This window comes from Pundamilia nyererei, unplaced genomic scaffold, assembly GCF_000239375.1.
Source record: "Pundamilia nyererei isolate P.nyererei 1_Seehausen unplaced genomic scaffold, PunNye1.0 scaffold00144, whole genome shotgun sequence".
NCBI classification, from domain to species: domain Eukaryota; kingdom Metazoa; phylum Chordata; class Actinopteri; order Cichliformes; family Cichlidae; genus Pundamilia; species Pundamilia nyererei.
The window spans coordinates 1612756-1631558 of NW_005187545.1; the positions used below are offsets into that span (position 1 = coordinate 1612756).

At 42.2% G+C, this 18803-nt stretch overlaps 4 protein-coding genes across 8 annotated transcripts in view; 1 reads left to right on the plus strand and 3 right to left on the minus strand.

Moving 5' to 3' along the window:
* LOC102195634 (zinc finger protein 208) overlaps nucleotides 1-1331 on the minus strand; it is a 10330-nt gene extending 8999 nt beyond the window's left edge. For all 3 annotated transcript variants that reach the window (XR_001290516.1, XR_001290517.1, XM_013913676.1), the window contains exon 1: nucleotides 959-1331. Coding sequence is in view for 1 of the 3 variants with exons in the window: in XM_013913676.1 (XP_013769130.1) it covers nucleotides 959-1073 (115 nt within the window). In the remaining 2 variants the exon portion in view is untranslated. The remainder of the gene's footprint in view (nucleotides 1-958) is intronic.
* A 3833-nt stretch (nucleotides 1332-5164) lies between these two features.
* On the minus strand, nucleotides 5165-10892 carry LOC102195151 (MDS1 and EVI1 complex locus protein EVI1). 2 transcript variants are annotated; one of them, XM_005744504.2, is made up of 3 exons: nucleotides 10401-10892; nucleotides 6940-10133; nucleotides 5165-6777 (listed from the first exon to the last, which is right to left on the minus strand). In XM_005744504.2, the coding sequence occupies exons 1-3, from the start codon at nucleotides 10792-10794 to the stop codon at nucleotides 6577-6579; spliced, it is 3789 nt and encodes a 1262-aa protein (XP_005744561.1). In that variant the 5' UTR covers nucleotides 10795-10892; the 3' UTR covers nucleotides 5165-6576. The 2 variants fall into 2 exon arrangements, with proteins under 2 accessions (XP_005744561.1, XP_005744560.1); XM_005744503.2 differs by having other exon boundaries at nucleotides 5165-10133.
* Nucleotides 10893-11431: 539 nt separating this feature from the next.
* On the minus strand, nucleotides 11432-15237 carry LOC106456373 (myb-related transcription factor, partner of profilin). 2 transcript variants are annotated; one of them, XM_013913690.1, is made up of 4 exons: nucleotides 15121-15237; nucleotides 14098-14412; nucleotides 13008-13433; nucleotides 11432-12900 (listed from the first exon to the last, which is right to left on the minus strand). In XM_013913690.1, the coding sequence occupies exons 2-4, from the start codon at nucleotides 14351-14353 to the stop codon at nucleotides 12050-12052; spliced, it is 1533 nt and encodes a 510-aa protein (XP_013769144.1). In that variant the 5' UTR covers nucleotides 14354-14412; nucleotides 15121-15237; the 3' UTR covers nucleotides 11432-12049. The 2 variants fall into 2 exon arrangements, with proteins under 2 accessions (XP_013769144.1, XP_013769142.1); XM_013913688.1 differs by having other exon boundaries at nucleotides 14098-15237.
* A 1949-nt stretch (nucleotides 15238-17186) lies between these two features.
* LOC102199302 (trypsin-3-like) lies at nucleotides 17187-18439 on the plus strand. The gene is made up of 5 exons (XM_013913691.1): nucleotides 17187-17273; nucleotides 17351-17507; nucleotides 17644-17897; nucleotides 17987-18123; nucleotides 18209-18439. Exons 1-5 carry the CDS (start codon nucleotides 17234-17236, stop codon nucleotides 18356-18358), a joined length of 738 nt encoding a protein of 245 aa, XP_013769145.1. The 5' UTR covers nucleotides 17187-17233; the 3' UTR covers nucleotides 18359-18439.
* The last annotated feature ends 364 nt before the right edge of the window (nucleotides 18440-18803 follow it).

Sequence of the window (18803 nt, forward strand, 5' to 3'; positions counted from 1 at the left end):
GCGATAGCTTAATTTCTCTATCGAGTAAAAGTTATATCGCGATACATATCGTTATTGTTCTATCGCCCAGCTCTAATACAAAGGAATAGTGACAATCTGCCTGCTGACCTGCTGAAACTTTAGTCTGATGTCTCAACAGGAAGAAGTCGAGGCGTAAAAGTAGTGAAGATATTCTGCTTCCACCTACATATACACGTAAAAGCATACTAAATGCTTTGGATGGAAACAGCCAAGAGAAACTGTATGAGTAGTATTGTTTGCTGTCTAAATAAATATTTCCTATTGATCTAAAACAAAACACAACAAGCAATGCTTTAGTTGTTACACAACCATGCTCAGGAAAACAAAACTTCCTTCCGTTGATTGCTAAAGTTTGTGTACTGATAAAACAATAATCAGAAAAGTCTAATTTAAAACTAGTTCTAAATCTAAAATCCGTTTACGTTAATCTTCTATTAAGAGTGCCAGATTGTTAAAGCAAATGAAATAAATACCAAGGGAAAGATTATTATTGGGCGGGGGGGAACCTGGAGATACCGCAGATTGAGCACTTCCCCATTTATGGCCTGGCCAAACATTTATATTATTCAGTAGGATTACAGAAAAAGCATGTTTCCGGCAATACATAGATTTGCTTCTGGCAATGCCCTGATTCAATGTCATAAGACTAGATTATCAAAGCGGTCACATAATTTTCGATCCATATGGCTGAGTATTAACTTTGACCAGGGCTGGCGCTGTTTGTTCAATACGCCCCACTGAAAATGCTGGGAAGCCTTTAACTCGAACTGGTAACTTTATATTTGTTACTGGTGTTAAAATAGCACTTTTTAAATCTGCCTTCAAGTCAAATATTTACATTTTCCTATTGATGGAGTGCAGGAAGACAATGCACAGGAACGCACTGATGCTGTGTTAACGTAAATGTTTAAGTCACGGCCTGTTGATGGGTGCTTACTGTCAGCTGTTTCTTCAGTCGATGGACCGGCGTTCTCTTCAGGTGTCCCTTCGTCAGCATGGCGTTTGTTTTCAGCTCCGTCCTCTACGCTGGCCGAGGAAGCAGATCCCTCCATCTTGGCGTGGCTGCTTGGTGGCGCTAGTGCTTGTTAGCTTAACAGCGCCACCGTTGTTGTTGTTGTTTTTTTTTTAATACAAATTATTTTTTACCACTCAGTCAGCTCCACGGGAGTGAAAACAGTGTGTAATATAAGTCTAGTTCGCTAAAATATAACGGAGAAGTATCATTAACCGTTTTAATAATGCGGTTGGTGTACATATAAAGGCGAGCTGTAGTCAGAACACCTGCGCAGTGCGCCTATCCTTCCCCTCAGCGGAAGTGTCTTCTTCTTCTCTTTTATTTGCCTCAACACGAAGTTATCACCCTGCAGCGACGCCAGTGGTGGTGGTGGTGCATTACTCTGACAAACAAACGCCCTCACAAACTTTTCCACTTGTTGCAGAAGAGGAGGAGCTGTTCTCCACTAAAACTAAAGTTACATATATCGTTAGCTTCATAGCATAAGTGCCTAAGTCATTTTTTTGTGATGACATAGGCAGACGGACAGGATGATGCAGCAGTGGTAGGGGAGTAAAGTTAGGCAAAAATCTCAATTTGACCAAAAAATGACTTAGGCACTTATGCTATGAAGCTAACGATATACTGCAGTTGATTGGAACTAGTTACCTATTTGAAAAGATTAAAAAAAAACACCTTAGAGAATAAAATATATTTACTTATACTAATTGATCAACAGTACACAGGGTTAAAGTTTAATTCGGTGACCTGTGAAATTTTAGGGTCATGCATCAAATACATTTTTGATATATTGATATTTCAGAAAGCCAGTCCATTCATTTTTAGCTCTTTTTTGCACACATTAAAATCTGAGCAAATGTTTGAAAATGAATATCTCAAAGACTACCATGTATAAAAGCCTGAAATTTGTTCTAGTCTTTTTTTCCCCCTTTAATCTTAGTCAGAGTAAATGGATATCACAAGTGGTTATCCTCTTCAAAATTATTTTTGGATAGCTTTTTTTCCTTTATTTGATAGGAGAGTATTGCACAGGAAAACTGGAAACACACCAAAGGACCTTGGGTCGGACTTAAACCCAAACAGCTGCATTTAACCATGGGGAATATGGTTGTCTGCACAAACAGGTAACCTAAAGTGGCCTAGTTGTTTGCACCATACAACTGAATCAGCATCAATAATTTGGGACAGATAATATTCATGTCTGAATACTGGGTAGTTAAAATGTGAAAAAAGAAGCAGTCCCGTAAAGTCCCATATTTGAGTATACACTAATACAAAAAAACAACAAAAAACAAAACCCTGTCACACTGTAAAAGACAGTTTGTGAAGTTTTTTCAATTTATTTCACAATAATGCAAAATAAATAATCTATAATATTTTTAACACTACATTCCTATGTCACTAAAAACAGGGAAATACTATTTTCATTCAATTTTTATGCTGCATTAAGCAAATATGACAAGTTGCACCAAATAAACAAAGCATGGTTAAGTTTCTAGATGTTATGCTAGTTTTCTTTGGGAGAGTAATTTTGGTAAATATTTTACATTTTTGACACCCACTTTGTAAGCATGCACATTGCCCTTTCCGTGGTCTTTGGAGGCTCCTCTCCAAAGACCACGGAAATTTTCAGGCTTTTAATTGTTAATGGTTTTTGAGATATAATTATGTTCAAAAATTGCAATTTCAATGCAAAATGAAAAAGCTTGAAAGTGGGCAGATTGAACTTCTAAAAAAAAAAAATCTAGAAAAGTATTTAGTATATGAAGATTTCATTACACTGTCAAACTTGGACACTAACCCTGTCCAACCCCCCAAAAATCACACCACTAAACAAGAGTATGTGAATGGCTGATAAGAAACTAAAAGTATCTCTTTAATTCTCATACTAATCACGTCATCTCAGTGTGGTTTTTAATCTGTTTATCCAGTGCTCTTATACATTGGTTTATTTACGGCATTTACTCTGGCACTTCACTACTGACTGGTGGAACTGAAGCTTAGGGCAGCATGGTGGTGAGGTGGTTTGAAACAGTTGCCTCACAACAAGAAGGTACACAGCAAATTCAAAAGTGTTAAATGTTTTGGTGTTAATAGTCTTCTTGCAAAAGTAGAGTTAATTTTACTCTAAGCAGAGTCACATTCTTTTAATGTAACTCTGAGGTAAAATGATAGTAGTTAAAATCGAGTGTTAAAAATAAGTGTTTCTCTGTCAAATCTGGAGGTGTTACAATGGAAACATTAACTCTTGACCTCTTAACTCTGAACTCCTAGAGGGGCTATGACACCAACAGAGTAAATTCACAGACTCCGCCCCCAGCACCATAGGCTCCAATCGAAGCTGAAGTGAAGCCGTTTCAGAACATTTTGCTCTACATATTTGAGTTGTTTGCCATGCTTGGTAAGTCATTTTTTCAAAGATTGTTTCAATTATTATTATGAGCTTTTACTTCTGTGGCTCTTTGGAGTTGAGACAAAGCTGTGTGAAAGGCATTAGCCATGTTGCTCAGTGATAGCATAATATTCTGTTTTACTTAGCTGAAAGGTATTGTTTGCGGGCAAATACCACAGCCTTGAAAAACAGCTTGCATGTGAATTTTCAGTCAAATTTTGGTCAAATACACCTAAAACAATGTGTAGAATGTGAAATGTTGGTATAATGGTGCTACTTGAAGCCTGAAAACGATCGCCCATTAAAAAAAAAACAAACAAAAAAAACGAGCAAACAGCAGTAGCTGACGTCCTGACTGGATTCTACGTTAGCATAGATCCCTCCAGAGTTTTGTGCACACGGTTTAGGTAAAAATTAAAAAGGTTGAGGTTTTACATTTAGTTCAGTATTACCTGTTGCCTGCGTCCTTGTCTTTTGGGAAAATACTTTACACAAGTAATGGCTCAAAGAGGATTCCTTTTTTTCACTGTGCTGCAATTGTTTTGTGCCATTAATTAGTGTCAACTAATTTTTATTCAATCTCCACACAGGATATGCTTGTGAAGATGGAATATGGGGGAGAGCAGAAGTGCGTTGAAGTTCCACAAAGGGATGAATGAAGGACATGCATATTGTATTGAAGAAATAAGTGATGAGAATGCTGTTATTTGCATTTACCATGTCAGACCTTTTGATAAACAAAATTCTAATGAAAGTGAGAACATGTACACTGTTACATCTTTCAGAAAATGTTTTGAAATTGTGGTGCACAGTTCAGAATAAATGTTTTTCAAAAACCATTGCATCTTTTTAGTAAATGTTTATTTCCAAAAGAAATTTCTAGAAGTTCAGAACAGTAAAATTCCCGCTTTTTAGAATGAATTAGAAGATAATTCTTACGTAGTTAAACTAAAATACTCTTTGAGAGTTAATATATAAACTCTTAACACCAAGTGTTAAATTATCAACTCCAGACAGATTTGGTGTTTAACACTAAATCAGAGTTAACGTACCAACTCTCCAAAAAGAGTTAAATTAACACTCTCTGGTGTGGACCCATATAGACACTTTAATAGTGTTGAAATCAAATCCGACAGCGTTAATTTGGACATGCTGGATTTGCTGTGTACTGAGTTTAACTCCACCACCTGGCCAATTTCCATGACAGAACATTGTAACTTTTTTCTTACTGCATCAGTCCTCAAGAGATCAACACATTTTAAATAATTCATACAGGAATGTTTCATGACTTTGTTTCTCATACACGTTTTATCTAGGGTTTTTTTTTTCCAAATAAGTTAATAAGTTTATTCATTGAAGGAGTTAACCCATCATTCACAGAGTCATTTTCATGGTCTCATTCGGCATTAAATATCTATTTAAAGGCTCCTACAAGTAGTAAATCTTGCTACTCCGGGTCTCTAAACTGTGAAAAAGATTACAATGTAATGATTAAACATAGAAAATCACAACAAATAAAGCCTATAATGCAAAACATATTTTCATGGGTTATGCACGAACCCATACAGCTTTCCATTATTCAGTGACCTAATTCCTGGGGAGGAAAAATAAATCTAATAGCACATGTTCAAAATTGATCCTACCCCTTCATATTAAGGTTAAGGAGTTCCCTATAATAGCAATGTCCAGGTGCTAATGCTGGTTTATGCTAACTGTGAAGTACTGCACCACACAAGTTTATAATCAAAGGCAGGTTTTTATTTTAATCCAATATGTAGACATCATGGGAAAAATCTTCCATGCTAAAACAGTGGATAGAGGTAGAAGGGCACGTTTCTGAATCGATGAATGTTGAAATGCACAGGAAGTTGTTTTGCTTTTCCTTCTTTTTGTGGCTTTTTTTTTTTTCATTTTATTTTTACATATGAACCATTTGTTTATTTCTACAGCAGATAGCAGTAATGAATATTGTCAGTCACTTGGCGGGCCACCAGAGCTAATCTAATGCCCATTTTCATAACGGAAGGAGATGTGATGATGTACTCACCTAGATCTACTGTTACGGAATGAGATCATTCATTATTCACAAAAAAACAAAAACATTTACGCACTAAAAAGTGGAATTAATTTTTACAAACGTGGGTACATTCCAATCTGAAATACTTATTCTGGTAAGAGATGCAGACTGGACCAATTGAAGCAAAAAATTATGTAACCAATTATTTTCCTTTCTTGCCACTGTAAAAAAAAATGTTAATGACAAAACATCACATAAGTCTAACATTTCTTACAAAATGAGCTATTGGTCAGCAGTCATTAATTGTGTAAAGGTGCCAATTTGCCCCATCCCCAATGGCCACCCCAAGTGTTGCAGTTACAGAAAACTCTTACTGTGAAATCACAATTACATATTAGAAATGGTTTTGCGTTTTACTCGTCGCATATTTGGACCAGGCCAGTGGCCCTGTGATCACAAGTGCTCCCTAAGAGGATTATACTGTATGTGTACAGTTTTTTTTCCTTGTTATGTTCTGACAAATCTAATCTGTGAGCACAACAATCCCCCTCACTTCTCCAAAAGCAAAAACACACATTTCTTTACAGTATCTTTGAAACAGTTGCTCTGCATTTTGGGAGGGAGGTCACATTGTTGAGTCTACCTTAATAAGCACAAACTAGGCCTAGGATACCAAAGACAGCAGACATGCAGACTGTACTCATAAAAAGGCACACAGTATACTGTACATGAAGAAACACAGTACAAATGATTCAGGACATATGACCGGAACTAGAAAAGTACTAATATTATCTCAATCTAAAGGTCATTGGCAATAAATGAAATGTAGACCTTACAGTAGAACCTCATTAATCTAGAAGTATTTGGATATGCATTTTAAAAGACAGCAAAACACTTTGAATGGCACGTGTACACACCCTTCATGTCAAAACTCACCCTGACTGTGCAATCTAATCTGAAGCCAAAAGACTTAAAATGTGTAACAAGTGTACAGGCTAAACCATGTTTCACCTTCCCCATCTTTTTGCTGATGCTCATCCATGTGTGATAAATGAGGTTCCACCAAATAATAAAATTATTACAAAAACAAACAAAAAACTAAAACTAAGTCTTGTTGCTAGAGTAGAAATGTCAAATCTCTCCTTGTGCATGTTGCAAGTAATGCATTTGTAGATCCAGCTCCCGAGGAAGAGAGCACCCGCATATCATGCACTGGAGAAGCCGTTCAGGGGCAAAAGGCAAACGAGATCCAAGTTTGTGAGTTTCTGTCCGCGGGGCAAGTTGAGGTAGGGACAGGGTCTGTGGCATGTGTGGCCTCTCGCTCATGACCGCCTGTGGTGTGAAAAAAATATTTGGGTGTGGAGGTCTTGGAAGTGCACCAACTGCGACAGAGTGAAGAGGGTGAGGGCCAGGCAAAGCAAGAGGAGGGAGCGGAGCAAGTGGAGGTGAGAAAAAAGGAGAAGGCTGATTTATGATTATTTGAGTGCCTGTTACCATTGGTTGTTGCTGCAGCTCCGGTCCATTCCCTGGTTTGAGTTGCCCAGAAAGCAGGGTTTGAGGACCCACTGGGTTGTTTTGGAAGCCCCATACTGGTGTTCCCATGCCCTGTCCAAAACGATGAGGCTCGTACTGAATGGAAATGGGAACCTTCTGTGTTGCTGTCTGTACATTGGCCCAGCCAGATGACGCCTGCTTTTGCTGCAGCTGAAAATCTTGATTATTTACTAACTTCTCCGTGGAGTTTATAGTCTTTGGAATTCCTGGTGGTGTTTGTATGTCCCATAAGGTGCTGCTGGCCCCATGAGAGACGGGACTGGAAATTGGCATAGCACTGCTTTGGTCTATTTGAGCTGAGGTGGATGCACCTGCTAAGCCAGAAGCCCATGGCTTTTGCGGCTCACAGCCGTTCCATGGCTTCTCTGGCTGGCTAACAGTCGAAGGTATTAATTGAGGATTACTCAAGTCCCACACTCTGTCCTCCTTCTTAGGAGGTGTTGACGGCTCCTTTTGTGAGGACACTGGGATAACTGACCATCTTGGCAGCTGAAGCTCTTGCCCGAGCTTACTTGGTGAGCCCTGTGAATTTACTAGTGGAGTAGGCCTGACACTCCACAGAGCTGCTCCGTCTATGTAGGAGGAGGGAACAGAAAATTCGTGTTGCACAGAACTTGTGGAAGCTAGCACTGTAGAAGTGGGAGTGCTGCTCCAGGAAACAGGCTTGTGCTGCCTGTGCTGCACCATCTCGTTCACTGCTGACGGGCTGGATTTTTTTGGCACGGACACCAGGTGAGAGGCGGCAACAGAAGACGTGCCGTCTTTTGTGTGTGCCGAATCTAAACTCTGAACAGACGTGGAGCCCGACTGACTTATCAGAGGAATATCTGCCCAGGATGAACTTGTCCGATGGTGCTGCTGTAGCACTGAGCTGTCAAACTGTGTCTGCTGTGGGGCTCCATGTTGGTGCTGCGATGATGGAACAGGCATTACTTCCCCACCATCTACCTTCCACTGCACTGGCTGAGGGTGTAGCTCGGACAGCCACTGCTCCTTTTGCTGCCTGCTCTGTAAATCCATGCGAGATGCATGCATGGAAGATGGCGGCTGTACTGCCATCCTGTGGAGCTCAGCGTCTCTCACTACCGAAACCGGATAAGAAAGCTGCTGAGGAGTAGTCATCCCTGAGCCTCCTAAAGGTCTAGAAAATCCCCACACTGGCCTCCCACCCCTCCTCCCCCGCCCCCTCATCCTAGAGCTCATTGGGAAAGAACTGTACTGGCTGAAACTCTGCCGCTTACGAGCGTGGATCTTCTGGTGTACCAGCAGGCTACTAAACCACGAAAAGGTTTTGTGACACTCTTCACAGCGATGAGGTCTCTCTCCTGTGTGGGTGTTCATGTGATCACGGAGCAGATAAGCTAACCCGAAGCTTTTGTCACACTGGTCACACTTGTGAGGTTTGTCACCGTTATGTGACAACATGTGGTGCTGCAGCTGGATCTCGTCGCTGTAGCCTTTGCGGCAGCTGGTGCAGCGGAAGGGTTTTTCCTGATGCAGCTTTTGATGCGTTCTCATGTTCTGCAGGAAGGCAAAGTCCTTCCCACAGTCTGAACATTTGTATGGCTTCTTGCCTGTGTGAATGATGAGATGCTGCTGTAAATAGCTACTGAATCTAAAGCCCTTGCCGCACACTTTACACTGGTAAGGCTTGTCCTTGGAATGTATGCGCATATGCAGTTCCAACACTGAACGGTGGCGGAAAGTTTTTCCGCACTCTGAACACTTGTACGACTTAACACTTATGCTTTCGCTTTTCCACTTCACCTGCACATTATCACTGGTTAATGGAGTGAATTGTTTTTTAGGTGGAGCAGCCAGTCTTTCTAAATACTGTGAAACAGACTTGTGGACACTTAAAAGATGCACATTTAAACTGGACTCGTCCCGATAAATGGACGGACAGTGTGGGCAGGTGTGTCCCTTATCCCAGTACTTGTTCACATCCTTTGGGAGTCGAGGTGATCTCTCCAGCTTTTCATACTCTGCTTCATGAATGAGCATGTGGGCTCTCAGGTTAGCTGGTGCACAGTATGTCTGGGGACAAAGGGGGCAGTTAAATGTGCGTTTTGGTTCCTCGCTCTGGTGTGCGTTCTCCTTTCCCGGCCCTCTTACCTCCTCCTGTTCGGCAGCAGGGGCCTGCTTACTGGTCTGTGCACTACAGGAGTTGGTTTCACGCAGTCTATGCTGGCGGCAGTGCGCCTTCATGTTCTGGGCAAAAGCAAATTTTTTCCCACATTCGGGGCAGCGGAAGGGCTTCTGCCCTGTGTGCAGATACTGATGCTGATGAAGGAGGCTGCTGTACTTGAAAGTCTTACCGCAGATGTTGCACAGGTGAGAGCGGCTGTTGTCGGTGTGCTTGCGACGATGGTCTTCCATGACGGAGTAGTGTTTAAAAACCATGCCGCATTCGGGGCATTCATAGGGCTTTAGGGCGGCGTGACACCTCTGGTGGAAGCGCAGGGCTGTAGTGTTTGGGAAAGTTTGACTGCACTCTTGGCACGTAAAGGCGCTCTCATGAGAGTGGGTCATCATGTGCTTAGTGACGGAGACCTTAAACTGGAAATCCTGGCGGCACAGGGGGCAGTGGTAAGGCTTTTCTACTGTATTGCTGCAGTTGTGGTCCCTCAGCTGGCTGACTGTGGAGAATATCCTCTCACACTCTGCGCACTGAAAAATGCCCTCCTCCATCGTTTGCACCTCCTTTTTTGGAGTGATGAGCTGCGGCTCCTCACTCTCCCTGTGTTCGTTTCGGTGTTTGATGAGGCTGCTGCGGTGCTGAAAGGTAAGGCCGCATTCTTTGCAGGTGAGGGGCGTGAGCTCATCCTCATGCGCGTGAAAGTGCCGGTGGAGGTTGAACGTCTCACGGCGGGTGAACCTCTTCCCGCACTCTTTGCAGACCAAGCGGCACTTTTTCTGCTTAGCAGTCAAATCAGTATCCACTCCTCGGTCTGCCTCCTCATCGTCTTCAACCACATCCTCTATGCCGTCCACTTCGCCCACAAAATCCTCATTCTGTGGTTTAACTGCGCTCTTCTCCTCTACATGTGGCTCTTCTGCATTTGTGGCAATGTCACTGTCAACACGCTTGTCCTGCCGCACCTCTTCAGCATCCTCACAGACACTGTTGAGGTCTGCAAAAGAAAAAAAAACAACACAAAAACAACAGCACAGTAACAAGTTAGAAAACAAACAGTCTGACAAACTGCATGCAGCACCCTAGCATATGCATCATGAGCGTCTTTAACAAGCAGCGGTGCAGGACTGATGCTTCGGAGTGTTGTGGTCAATAATGTCAGCAGAACTCACAGTGCAGAACAGAACCAGCAGTGTGAGCTACAGCTCAGGTTAGCCCCGGAGGCTAAAGCTAACGGTAAAATACATCAACAATGTTAGCATACCACACTTATCGTTTTCCTCCGCGTGCGTCTGTGCTTCTTTGCCGTCATCTTCAGTCTCGGACCAGTCGAATGGACGCTGGTCACTGCCACTGGCCTCGGCCATTTTTTCAGCCGCTCTCAGGTCCTCCGGTAAAATGCATGTCGTTTTGTCGGCTCCAGCACCGGACTCGACAGTAACCTCCGAATGGCTGGCAACACAACCGCCGCCGTCGCTGCCAACATCAGCTCTCTGCTCATCGTTGGGGCTACCCCCGGTTTTATTACACGTATTCTCATCTTTCTGCCGTGCACTGCACCCCGACTCCACCGCCTCGGTTTTCTCCCCACATGTTTCCACCTCCTCCTCGGCTATTTTCTGCCGTTTGGGAGACTTCGCTGGGTCTGCGGCGGCCATGTTTCACCCATGCACCCCCTTGTCCAGACCAGAGCACACAAGGATCATGCTAGTCAGGAATCAAATTTCCGGTCGAAGCTTTCAAAATAAAACGGTAATTACGCTCAGCACGGTTCACTTCATCGTTTCGGTAAATATATTTTGAAACGTTAAATCACGCGTTTCCTCTTTACTACTGTTTTGGAGTTGTTTTTATAAACACTTGACAATTGTATCAAATCAGCTTAACTTTTCAACATTAGCCCTGATATTTTATTATTATTATTTTTATATGCGGTGACAAATCCACAAGTGATTGGCTGGGTTTATTTGGAGTCCATGTCTGTCTTTTATTAAGTTTAGTTACATTTCATCAGAACAGTAGCTATCTACAAAATATAGCCTGTGCAAAACTACTTAAGTGATGGCAATAATCTGTTTCTTTGCAACTATTTACAAATACATCCATGTCACTGCATGCAAGATTACCATAAATAGCTCCTACATACTTATGTATGCTTTTAAATTCAACCATAAACATAGGATTTTAAACCCAAAACATACTGTGATGTATTTGTCATGGTGTCTTTTTTGTTTTTAAATATATCCCAAAAAGTCTCGGTTCTTCTGAATACATCATTTTTGTCTCAAAACGCACTGAACAGAACACAGTCTAGCTTTATTGTCCAACCAAAGTTGGAAAATTATGTACCATAAAACTGTTGAAAAGCACAAGCATACATTAGCAGATAATTACAATGGCTGTATAGCTACAATATATGGTAATAACAGCAGGTTACAGGTACTTTATGACAACATGGTTAGTGTATCAGGAGAGCTGAGTCAGTACTGAACTAGTAAGAGCATCATTGAGCTTTGCAGCTCTGCTGCAAACCATGTACAGAGACATGCATATTGAACATCACTGCCTACAGTATGTCATTTTTCTGAGTTCTTAAAGTCCACGAGTGAAGTTGCCACTCAACAGAGTCACTGTTTTTAAGAGTCTTTTAGAACATGAGTATGTACACATGTCTGAGAAACCAATCTAATGTTAAGGCCACCTATGATCTCAAGTGTCTAATTTTCATATCTGCTTCAGTCCTGTCTGAATACAAACCTAAGTGCGAGATGGATCCAGAGTACGGCATAGCACTCCAAACAACTATTGTTACTGAAATACTGTCAGTAGAAAAAGAGCATCATTTGTTTGTCACATTTTGAAACATCAAATACAGATGGTATGCAGTTTATAGAGTTTCTGAATACATTCTCCTCAGCGCCGTCTCCTGCGTCTGTGGTCAACAGCTCTTCCTCGCCGTGGTCGCTGCATACTTCCATTTGTGTCTGTGGGTGGATCGGAGGAAAAAGTGCACTCGTGCATGTCCGGGGATGATGGTGCAGGTACAACAGCTACAGATGACTGGTTATTTGAATGCTGGCTGACCTGTGGTTGCTGCTGTATTTGTGTTTGATGTTGTTGTGACTGCTGTAGCTGTGACTGCTGTGGTGTTTCGATTTGCTGTTGTTGTGATTCTGTGTGCTGCAGCTGCTGCTGAACTGGCTGTGGCTGTAAGTGCTGCTGAGGTGTTTGTGATTGGTGCGCTTGTACACGATGTTGCTGTGGCTGTGGTTGCTGCTGGGCCTCAAGCACTCCTAAGAGCCTTTGCAAGAGGACATTGTTTTGTTGTAGACTGACTGCTAATGCCTCTTGTGAAGTGACAAGTGTTCTCATGTCCTGTCTGAAACCTTCGCCAAACTCCCGCAGACTCTTTTCTACCCGATTTCCAAGCTGAATTGCAGCTTCCCCCAACCCTCGTAGCTCATCTTCGAGCCAGGAACTCCGTGGAGGGGCTTCAAGAGGACCCTGCTGTGCTCCAAGGGATGGCTGAGGACTGCTGGGTTGCGGGCTACCATTGAGGAAAGGAGCACTGTAGAGAGGAGAAGGTGGCAGCCATCGTTCTGATGGAGGGGGTGGTCCTATTCCTAGACCAAGGCCTAATCCCAGTTTGTCCTCCATACTGTTCTCTACAGGTTCACACTCAGGTTCTCCTATGTCTCTGTCACGCTCAAGATTGTCCTCATCTTTCTCCAAACAATCTCTCTCTGACCCTTCCATTCCTACACCTGAAAATAAATTAGTTAATTTATTAATAAAAATGGACACAAGCATTGTTGAAATTAGTTGCATTTAAAAATCTAAAAAGAAACCCAGTTCTCAGACAACAGTTTACCTGTATCAGAGTCAGCGAAGCAAGGAAAACTGGGCTTTGGTCTGGTGCTTTGCTTCTGTCTGGCTTGCTGAAGCCTGGGGCTTGGCTGAGAAGGACGCCCGAGCATTGAGGTCCCTCTGCTAGATGGCAGGTAACAGCTGCGGTGGCGGGCATCCGCCAGTCTGCCCCCATTGCGCCTCTTTAAGTCATCCCAGCGCTTCTTCACCTCTCTAAGGGTTCGCGGGACTCTGGAAACAGCATTTACTCTCTCCAGGATCCCTGCCCAGATGCGCTCTCTTTCACGTCGCCGGAGCCTCCCTGCCGGACCAAAGAGTTCTCCTTCGCACCGAGTAACTTCGGACACCAGCACTTCAAGCTCCGCTCCGCTGAAGCGACTCTTTCTTTTTCCTGCGCCGCCAGCAGCCAGTGCAGCTGACATAGCTCGGTCTGTCAAGAGAAAGTTGAGAGGAAAGCCAAATGGGAAAGAAAAAAAGAAATATATAAATTTAAGTGTCAAGAGCTTTAGCAGTCTTATTTTAACTGTGCTAAACAACAACATGGGCAAGTACAACAACTCTTAGCAAACCTCTGAGTCCTGTGACATCAGAATTTTCTTCCATCACTAAAATGTAGCTACACATTTTCTAACAATAATAAAAAGTATTTTTTGCATAATCCAGATGATTTTGCTGACTAAGGGTGATAATAATTTCACAAGGATTTCCATTAGGAGTAAGGCTGGTTTACAAAAAAGATAAAAAGAAAGAACTCCGTTTTCCATGTGCCATGCACATGTTTAGAATTACTCTAAACAGGTGCTCATCAGCAGGGCAAATCAACTGCATAAAAGCAAACAGACTCCTGTTTGTTGGAATTATAAAGATAGTTAATAAAAGTTGCCAAAATATAAAAAAACTGCAGATAAAAAACAAAACAACGACCCAGTCTTCATCTGATCAACAGTAGCTTGTATTTTCTTTTCTTTTTTTTTTGTTTGTTTTTTTGCTCTATTGCTCCAGTTCTTTTATATTTTTACAACTTTTAATCAATATCTTTATAATTCAGACCAACAGAGTGCCTCAGGAATCTCTGCTGTTACAAATATGCTTACTTTGTTCAATGGACAAAAGGTCATCTGAGGACATGCCAGGTGCCATGATGTTTGGATGCACCACCACAACGTTGAAGGGGAGTCCTCCGGGTAATCCGCTGCTCTGGTCGCAGCTGCCCTCCGAATCCTCATCCTCTCGGGGGAAGCCATTCTCTGAGGCTCCCCCCCCAAAGGGTCCCTCCGGAGACTCCACTTTGATGTGCATGGGAGGTGATTGCTCGTACAGCAGCCCCCCCTCCTCGTAGTACTCAGTCATGGATCAGACCTGATTTACAGCAGAACTGACTGGCGGGCCAATTCTGATACTGACAGCTTCTGCCCCATTAACAAAAGTTCAAAGCAGAGGTGAACCTACTGCTGAAGACAATACAACTCTTCTGTGTACACATAACTATCAACCTTTTAAGGGTACAGCTGCCACACACTAAAAGTGCGAGGGGGGGGGGGGGGTTTCTCAGGAAACGTAAAGTTAAAGCAGTCTTAAACCCGCTTTAGCACATTTATTAAAGCTGCTTAAATCATTGTTGTAGAGAGATACAAAATAACATTGTCTGATTGATCGCTAGCTCCAACCTCTAAAATCCATTTCTATCATTTCCACCAATACTGACATGTTAATGCAAACCTAAGTGCAGTGTATAAAACACCAGAAGAAGGCTGAGTGCTGTATCTAAACGTCCACTTGTTTAACACCGAGTCGAAACATCAGGGCAGAGGATCGCCTCCCAGGTCTGAAATCCATCAAAAAATGCTGCTTACAACTATGTCGAGAACCAGAACGGCTACGTTTGCTTTCCCCCTGTAATCTCCACGTCTGCGATATGTCGCATCGATGCGCATTTCTTTCTGCACCACATCCGCAATGGTTGCGCATTCCGCATACATTAGGTGCTGGTCTTGGGATGGAGCTAGTTGTTAAGCTAACAGGCTACCGCAGCTTCAGGTGGAGCGGCAGCTCTGTCGGAACTCCCACTGACAAGCTAGCCGACGCGATTGGAAAGCTGACGCTGTTGTGTTTCTTACCTCATGATAAGGGCACATGGGAGGCAAAAGCAAACCAAAACACAATCGGTGCAGCTGTTAGCTCAGCAGCCGACAAACAGACCGAGGACAGTCGCTTGTTGTTGACGTCATTGAAGGTGCAAGCTCAGGACCAATCAGCTGAAGAGCTATCAATTCATCCGTTTAACGATGATGGACAGGCACATCGCGATGTCACACAGTATACAGATGACTTGGAGGGTTTTTAATTTTACTTTTATTAATAAAACGTCTCTGTTGTTTTCTGCTTTGTGTCGTTCATGATATTTTTATAAACTCCCGAAAACTCTCAGTTCTGAAAGTACGAACAGTTTTATATATTACACTTTGTTATTGTGATTGCCCTTTCTATTTTGTTTTAAGCTATTTTGTTTTCTCCTGCCACTTCATTAGGTTAACCTGTTCACCTTCTGATTAACGCACATGTCAAATTAGCCAATCACATAGCAGCAACTCAGTGTATTTAAGCATGTAAAACATGGTTAAGACGACCTGCTGAAGTTCAAACTTAGTATCAGAAGAAAGGTCAAAGTTACTTTGACCGTGGCATACGTGTTGGTGTCAAACAGGTTAGACCTAGTTTTCACAGACATACTGGGATCTGCAGGATTTTTCTGCATATCCATCTCTAGGATTTACAGAGAATAGTCAAAAAGAAGAAAATATTCAATGAGCAGCAGTGTCCTATTGATGTCAGAGGAAACAGGAGAACAGCCAGAATCAAATAACCAGTCATTTCAACCAAGATATGCAGAAGAGCATTTCTGAATGCACATGAATAGCAGAAAACCACCCCAGGTCCCACATTAGGGGTCTTAATACCAGCTGAGCATTGTTTAAACACCACAGCCTGCCTTTATGGCCACAGTGCACCTGACTTCTGATAGCTTCTTCCACCAGTATCACAAACCATGTCACAAACTTCAAATCATGTGAAATAGTTTTCTTCTACATGACAGTGAGTTCACTGTACTCAAATGATCAACACAGTCACCAGATCTCAATGAAGTAGAGCACCTTTGGGGAAAGGAAGATTCACATCATGGATGTGCAGCTGACAAATCTGTTTCATGTTATCATGAACCAAAACCTCTGAGGAATATTTCCGAGGCAAAATGCTGGTCCAACCTAACACAACCAACGTGTACATAACAAGTGGCATTTTAAGTTTCTCTATAAAAACATGTTAAATGGCCTGATTGGTCATGAGGAGGATGGAGCTGTTAAGGAAAGTAAATGGGTTTTTTTTTAAATAAAAACAAAACAAAACCTAAGGAGGATCTTAAAAGCTGTCAGGTGAAATTACTGTAAAAGCTTCACTGGACTGTGAGTGTCAAAAGCCTTCAGCCTGAGTGTGTTGTTTACTGGGAGGAGTTAACTAATGCTATCATGCCAAGGAAGCAATAAAGCACCTGAAAACCAAATGGCTATTATCAGAAAAATGTTGCTTACTGTAAAGCATTGGCTTTAAATCAAAGAATGCAAGAATCTGTGTTGGATTGTGTGAACATGTCTGATGACAGGAAGAAGTTATGTTGTGTTAGCAGAGCGTAGGGGGGACAAAGAAAGAAAGAAGAGGGGAAAAAACCCACCAAAACTTTACATGTCATGCTAAAAACTGTTGTATAAGTCACACTCATGCGCTGAACTTTAAAATGTTGACTTGTTCTTGGTTTCTTTGTTGGGCACAAAAAGGTTTTTAAAAAGTATGATTAACTACAAACTTAATAAAATTAGGCAAAATTAAATAGGTTGTAGTAAATATTTCTCCAGTAATTTGTACATAGTGTGTCAGCGAAAACCGTCATTGAAGTGATCTTAAAAGTGCTCATGTAGGATAAAACATAACATGTTGCAGAGTGACAATTTAGCAAGATGTGATAAGTAAAAGGAAAAAAAATATATATATTTTTTTATCTTTAAACATGCTGCTGTTTCCCAGGTGGGCTAATATTTAATCAGTGTGCATGGCACATGGAAAAATACGTGGGAGCATGACTGAGATAAAGAGCTGTGAAGCTGGGCTGCACATCTGTATATAAGGCTGCTGCGCACTCCTCTGCTATGTGTAGATTTGCAGGCACAGAAAACAAACATGAAGTACTTCATTCTCCTTGCCCTGTTTGCTGCAGCATGTAAGTCTTTGCACAAAATTTCTCGATTTGATCATTTGAACAGAGTTTAACACTGGAACTCTCCTTCTGTATTGCAGATGCTGCTCCCATTGACGATGACAAGATCATTGGAGGCTATGAGTGCACAAAGAACTCTGTGCCTTACATGGTTTCTCTGAACGTTGGCTATCACTTCTGTGGAGGCTCCCTGATCTCCAGCTCCTGGGTCGTGTCTGCTGCTCACTGCTACCAGTCGTAAGTACAGAGAGCATTCATCAAATTAATCTAATGAAAAAATGCACGCAGGGCTGCTAACCCCTCTAAAAGGGCATACTAACCAAACAAGTAGACACTTTACTTGAATACATTTCTCTTCTGGCTCTCCCTGCAGAAGCATCCAGTTGCGCCTTGGTGAGCACAACATTGCTGTCAATGAGGGCACTGAGCAGTTCATCAGCTCTTCCAGGGTCATTCGTCACCAAAGCTACAACAGCTACAACCTGGATAACGACATCATGCTGATCAAGCTGAGCACCCCCGCCGCCCTGAACAGCTACGTCAACACTGTGTCCCTGCCCTCTGGCTGTGCCAGTGCCGGCACCTCCTGTCTGATCTCTGGATGGGGCAACACCAGCACCAGTGGAAGTGAGTCAAAGTCACACATTCAGAAAAAAAAGGTGTAAATGTTGATGTATGAGTTGTATAACTTTTAACTTTTTTCCCGCCCCTTCTAGGCAACTACCCTGACCGTCTGATGTGCCTGAATGCCCCCATCCTGAGTGACACAGACTGCAGGAACTCCTATCCTGGAGAGATCACCAACAACATGTTCTGTGCTGGATTCCTTGAGGGAGGCAAGGACTCCTGCCAGGTATGAGCTAAAGCCATCCTGACTGTTTTAGGACAAACCAAACTTCAGAACACCTCTGCTCACACTTGTCTTTTCTGTGCCTCAGGGTGACTCCGGTGGCCCCGTCGTGTGCAATGGCCGGCTGCAGGGTATTGTGTCCTGGGGTTACGGCTGTGCTCAGAGGAACAGGCCTGGAGTCTACACCAAGGTCTGCAACTACAACAGCTGGATCAACAACACCATGGCTAACAACTAAATGAAACTACAGTTTTCTAACTAAAGTTTCTTGTATAATTAACTATGAAATCTGATTCAAATAAATAAATAGTCAACATCATTTCATGTTGTTCCTTGTTTTGTGCTGTTGGGTAAATCATGACGAGAATCATCAGTAAAGCAGATAAATCATAATCACACATGTTGTTAACAATTAGCATAAGACAGTGGTTCAAAAATGAAAATTATATATTTTTTTTAATATGTAAGATTTAATTAAGTTCTTTCTAACTACTTTACATTTAAGACCACAGCGAGCTGCATAGATCGATTACTTTATAAATAAAATTTGAATTTTTCATTCATCACTTAGTGGTAATGCATTAATTAACCTTAAAAACATTAATATTAATATTTGTCTTGGTCAATGACTCTATAAAGGTTTTCTAAGGTCATTGGTTTTAATTCAGCAGTGTGTATACATT

Bases quoted from the DNA above. Each gene is read 5' to 3' on its own strand.
- LOC102199302 (XM_013913691.1), top strand. From the start codon at position 17,234: ATGAAGTACTTCATTCTCCTTGCCCTGTTTGCTGCAGCAT. The intron at 17,274-17,350 runs GTAAGTCTTTGC...TCTGTATTGCAG, and splicing joins TGCCCTGTTTGCTGCAGCAT to ATGCTGCTCCCATTGACGAT. The intron at 17,508-17,643 runs GTAAGTACAGAG...CTCTCCCTGCAG, and splicing joins GCTGCTCACTGCTACCAGTC to AAGCATCCAGTTGCGCCTTG.
- LOC106456373 (XM_013913690.1), bottom strand. From the start codon at position 14,353: ATGACTGAGTACTACGAGGAGGGGGGGCTGCTGTACGAGCAATCACCT. The intron at 13,434-14,097 runs GTAAGCATATTT...TTCTCTTGACAG, and splicing joins CCTTTTGTCCATTGAACAAA to ACCGAGCTATGTCAGCTGCA. The intron at 12,901-13,007 runs GTAAACTGTTGT...ATTTATTTTCAG, and splicing joins CTTCGCTGACTCTGATACAG to GTGTAGGAATGGAAGGGTCA.
- LOC102195151 (XM_005744503.2), bottom strand. From the start codon at position 10,794: ATGGCCGCCGCAGACCCAGCGAAGTCTCCCAAACGGCAGAAAATAGCC. The intron at 10,134-10,400 runs GTATGCTAACAT...TTTCTTTTGCAG, and splicing joins GGAGGAAAACGATAAGTGTG to ACCTCAACAGTGTCTGTGAG.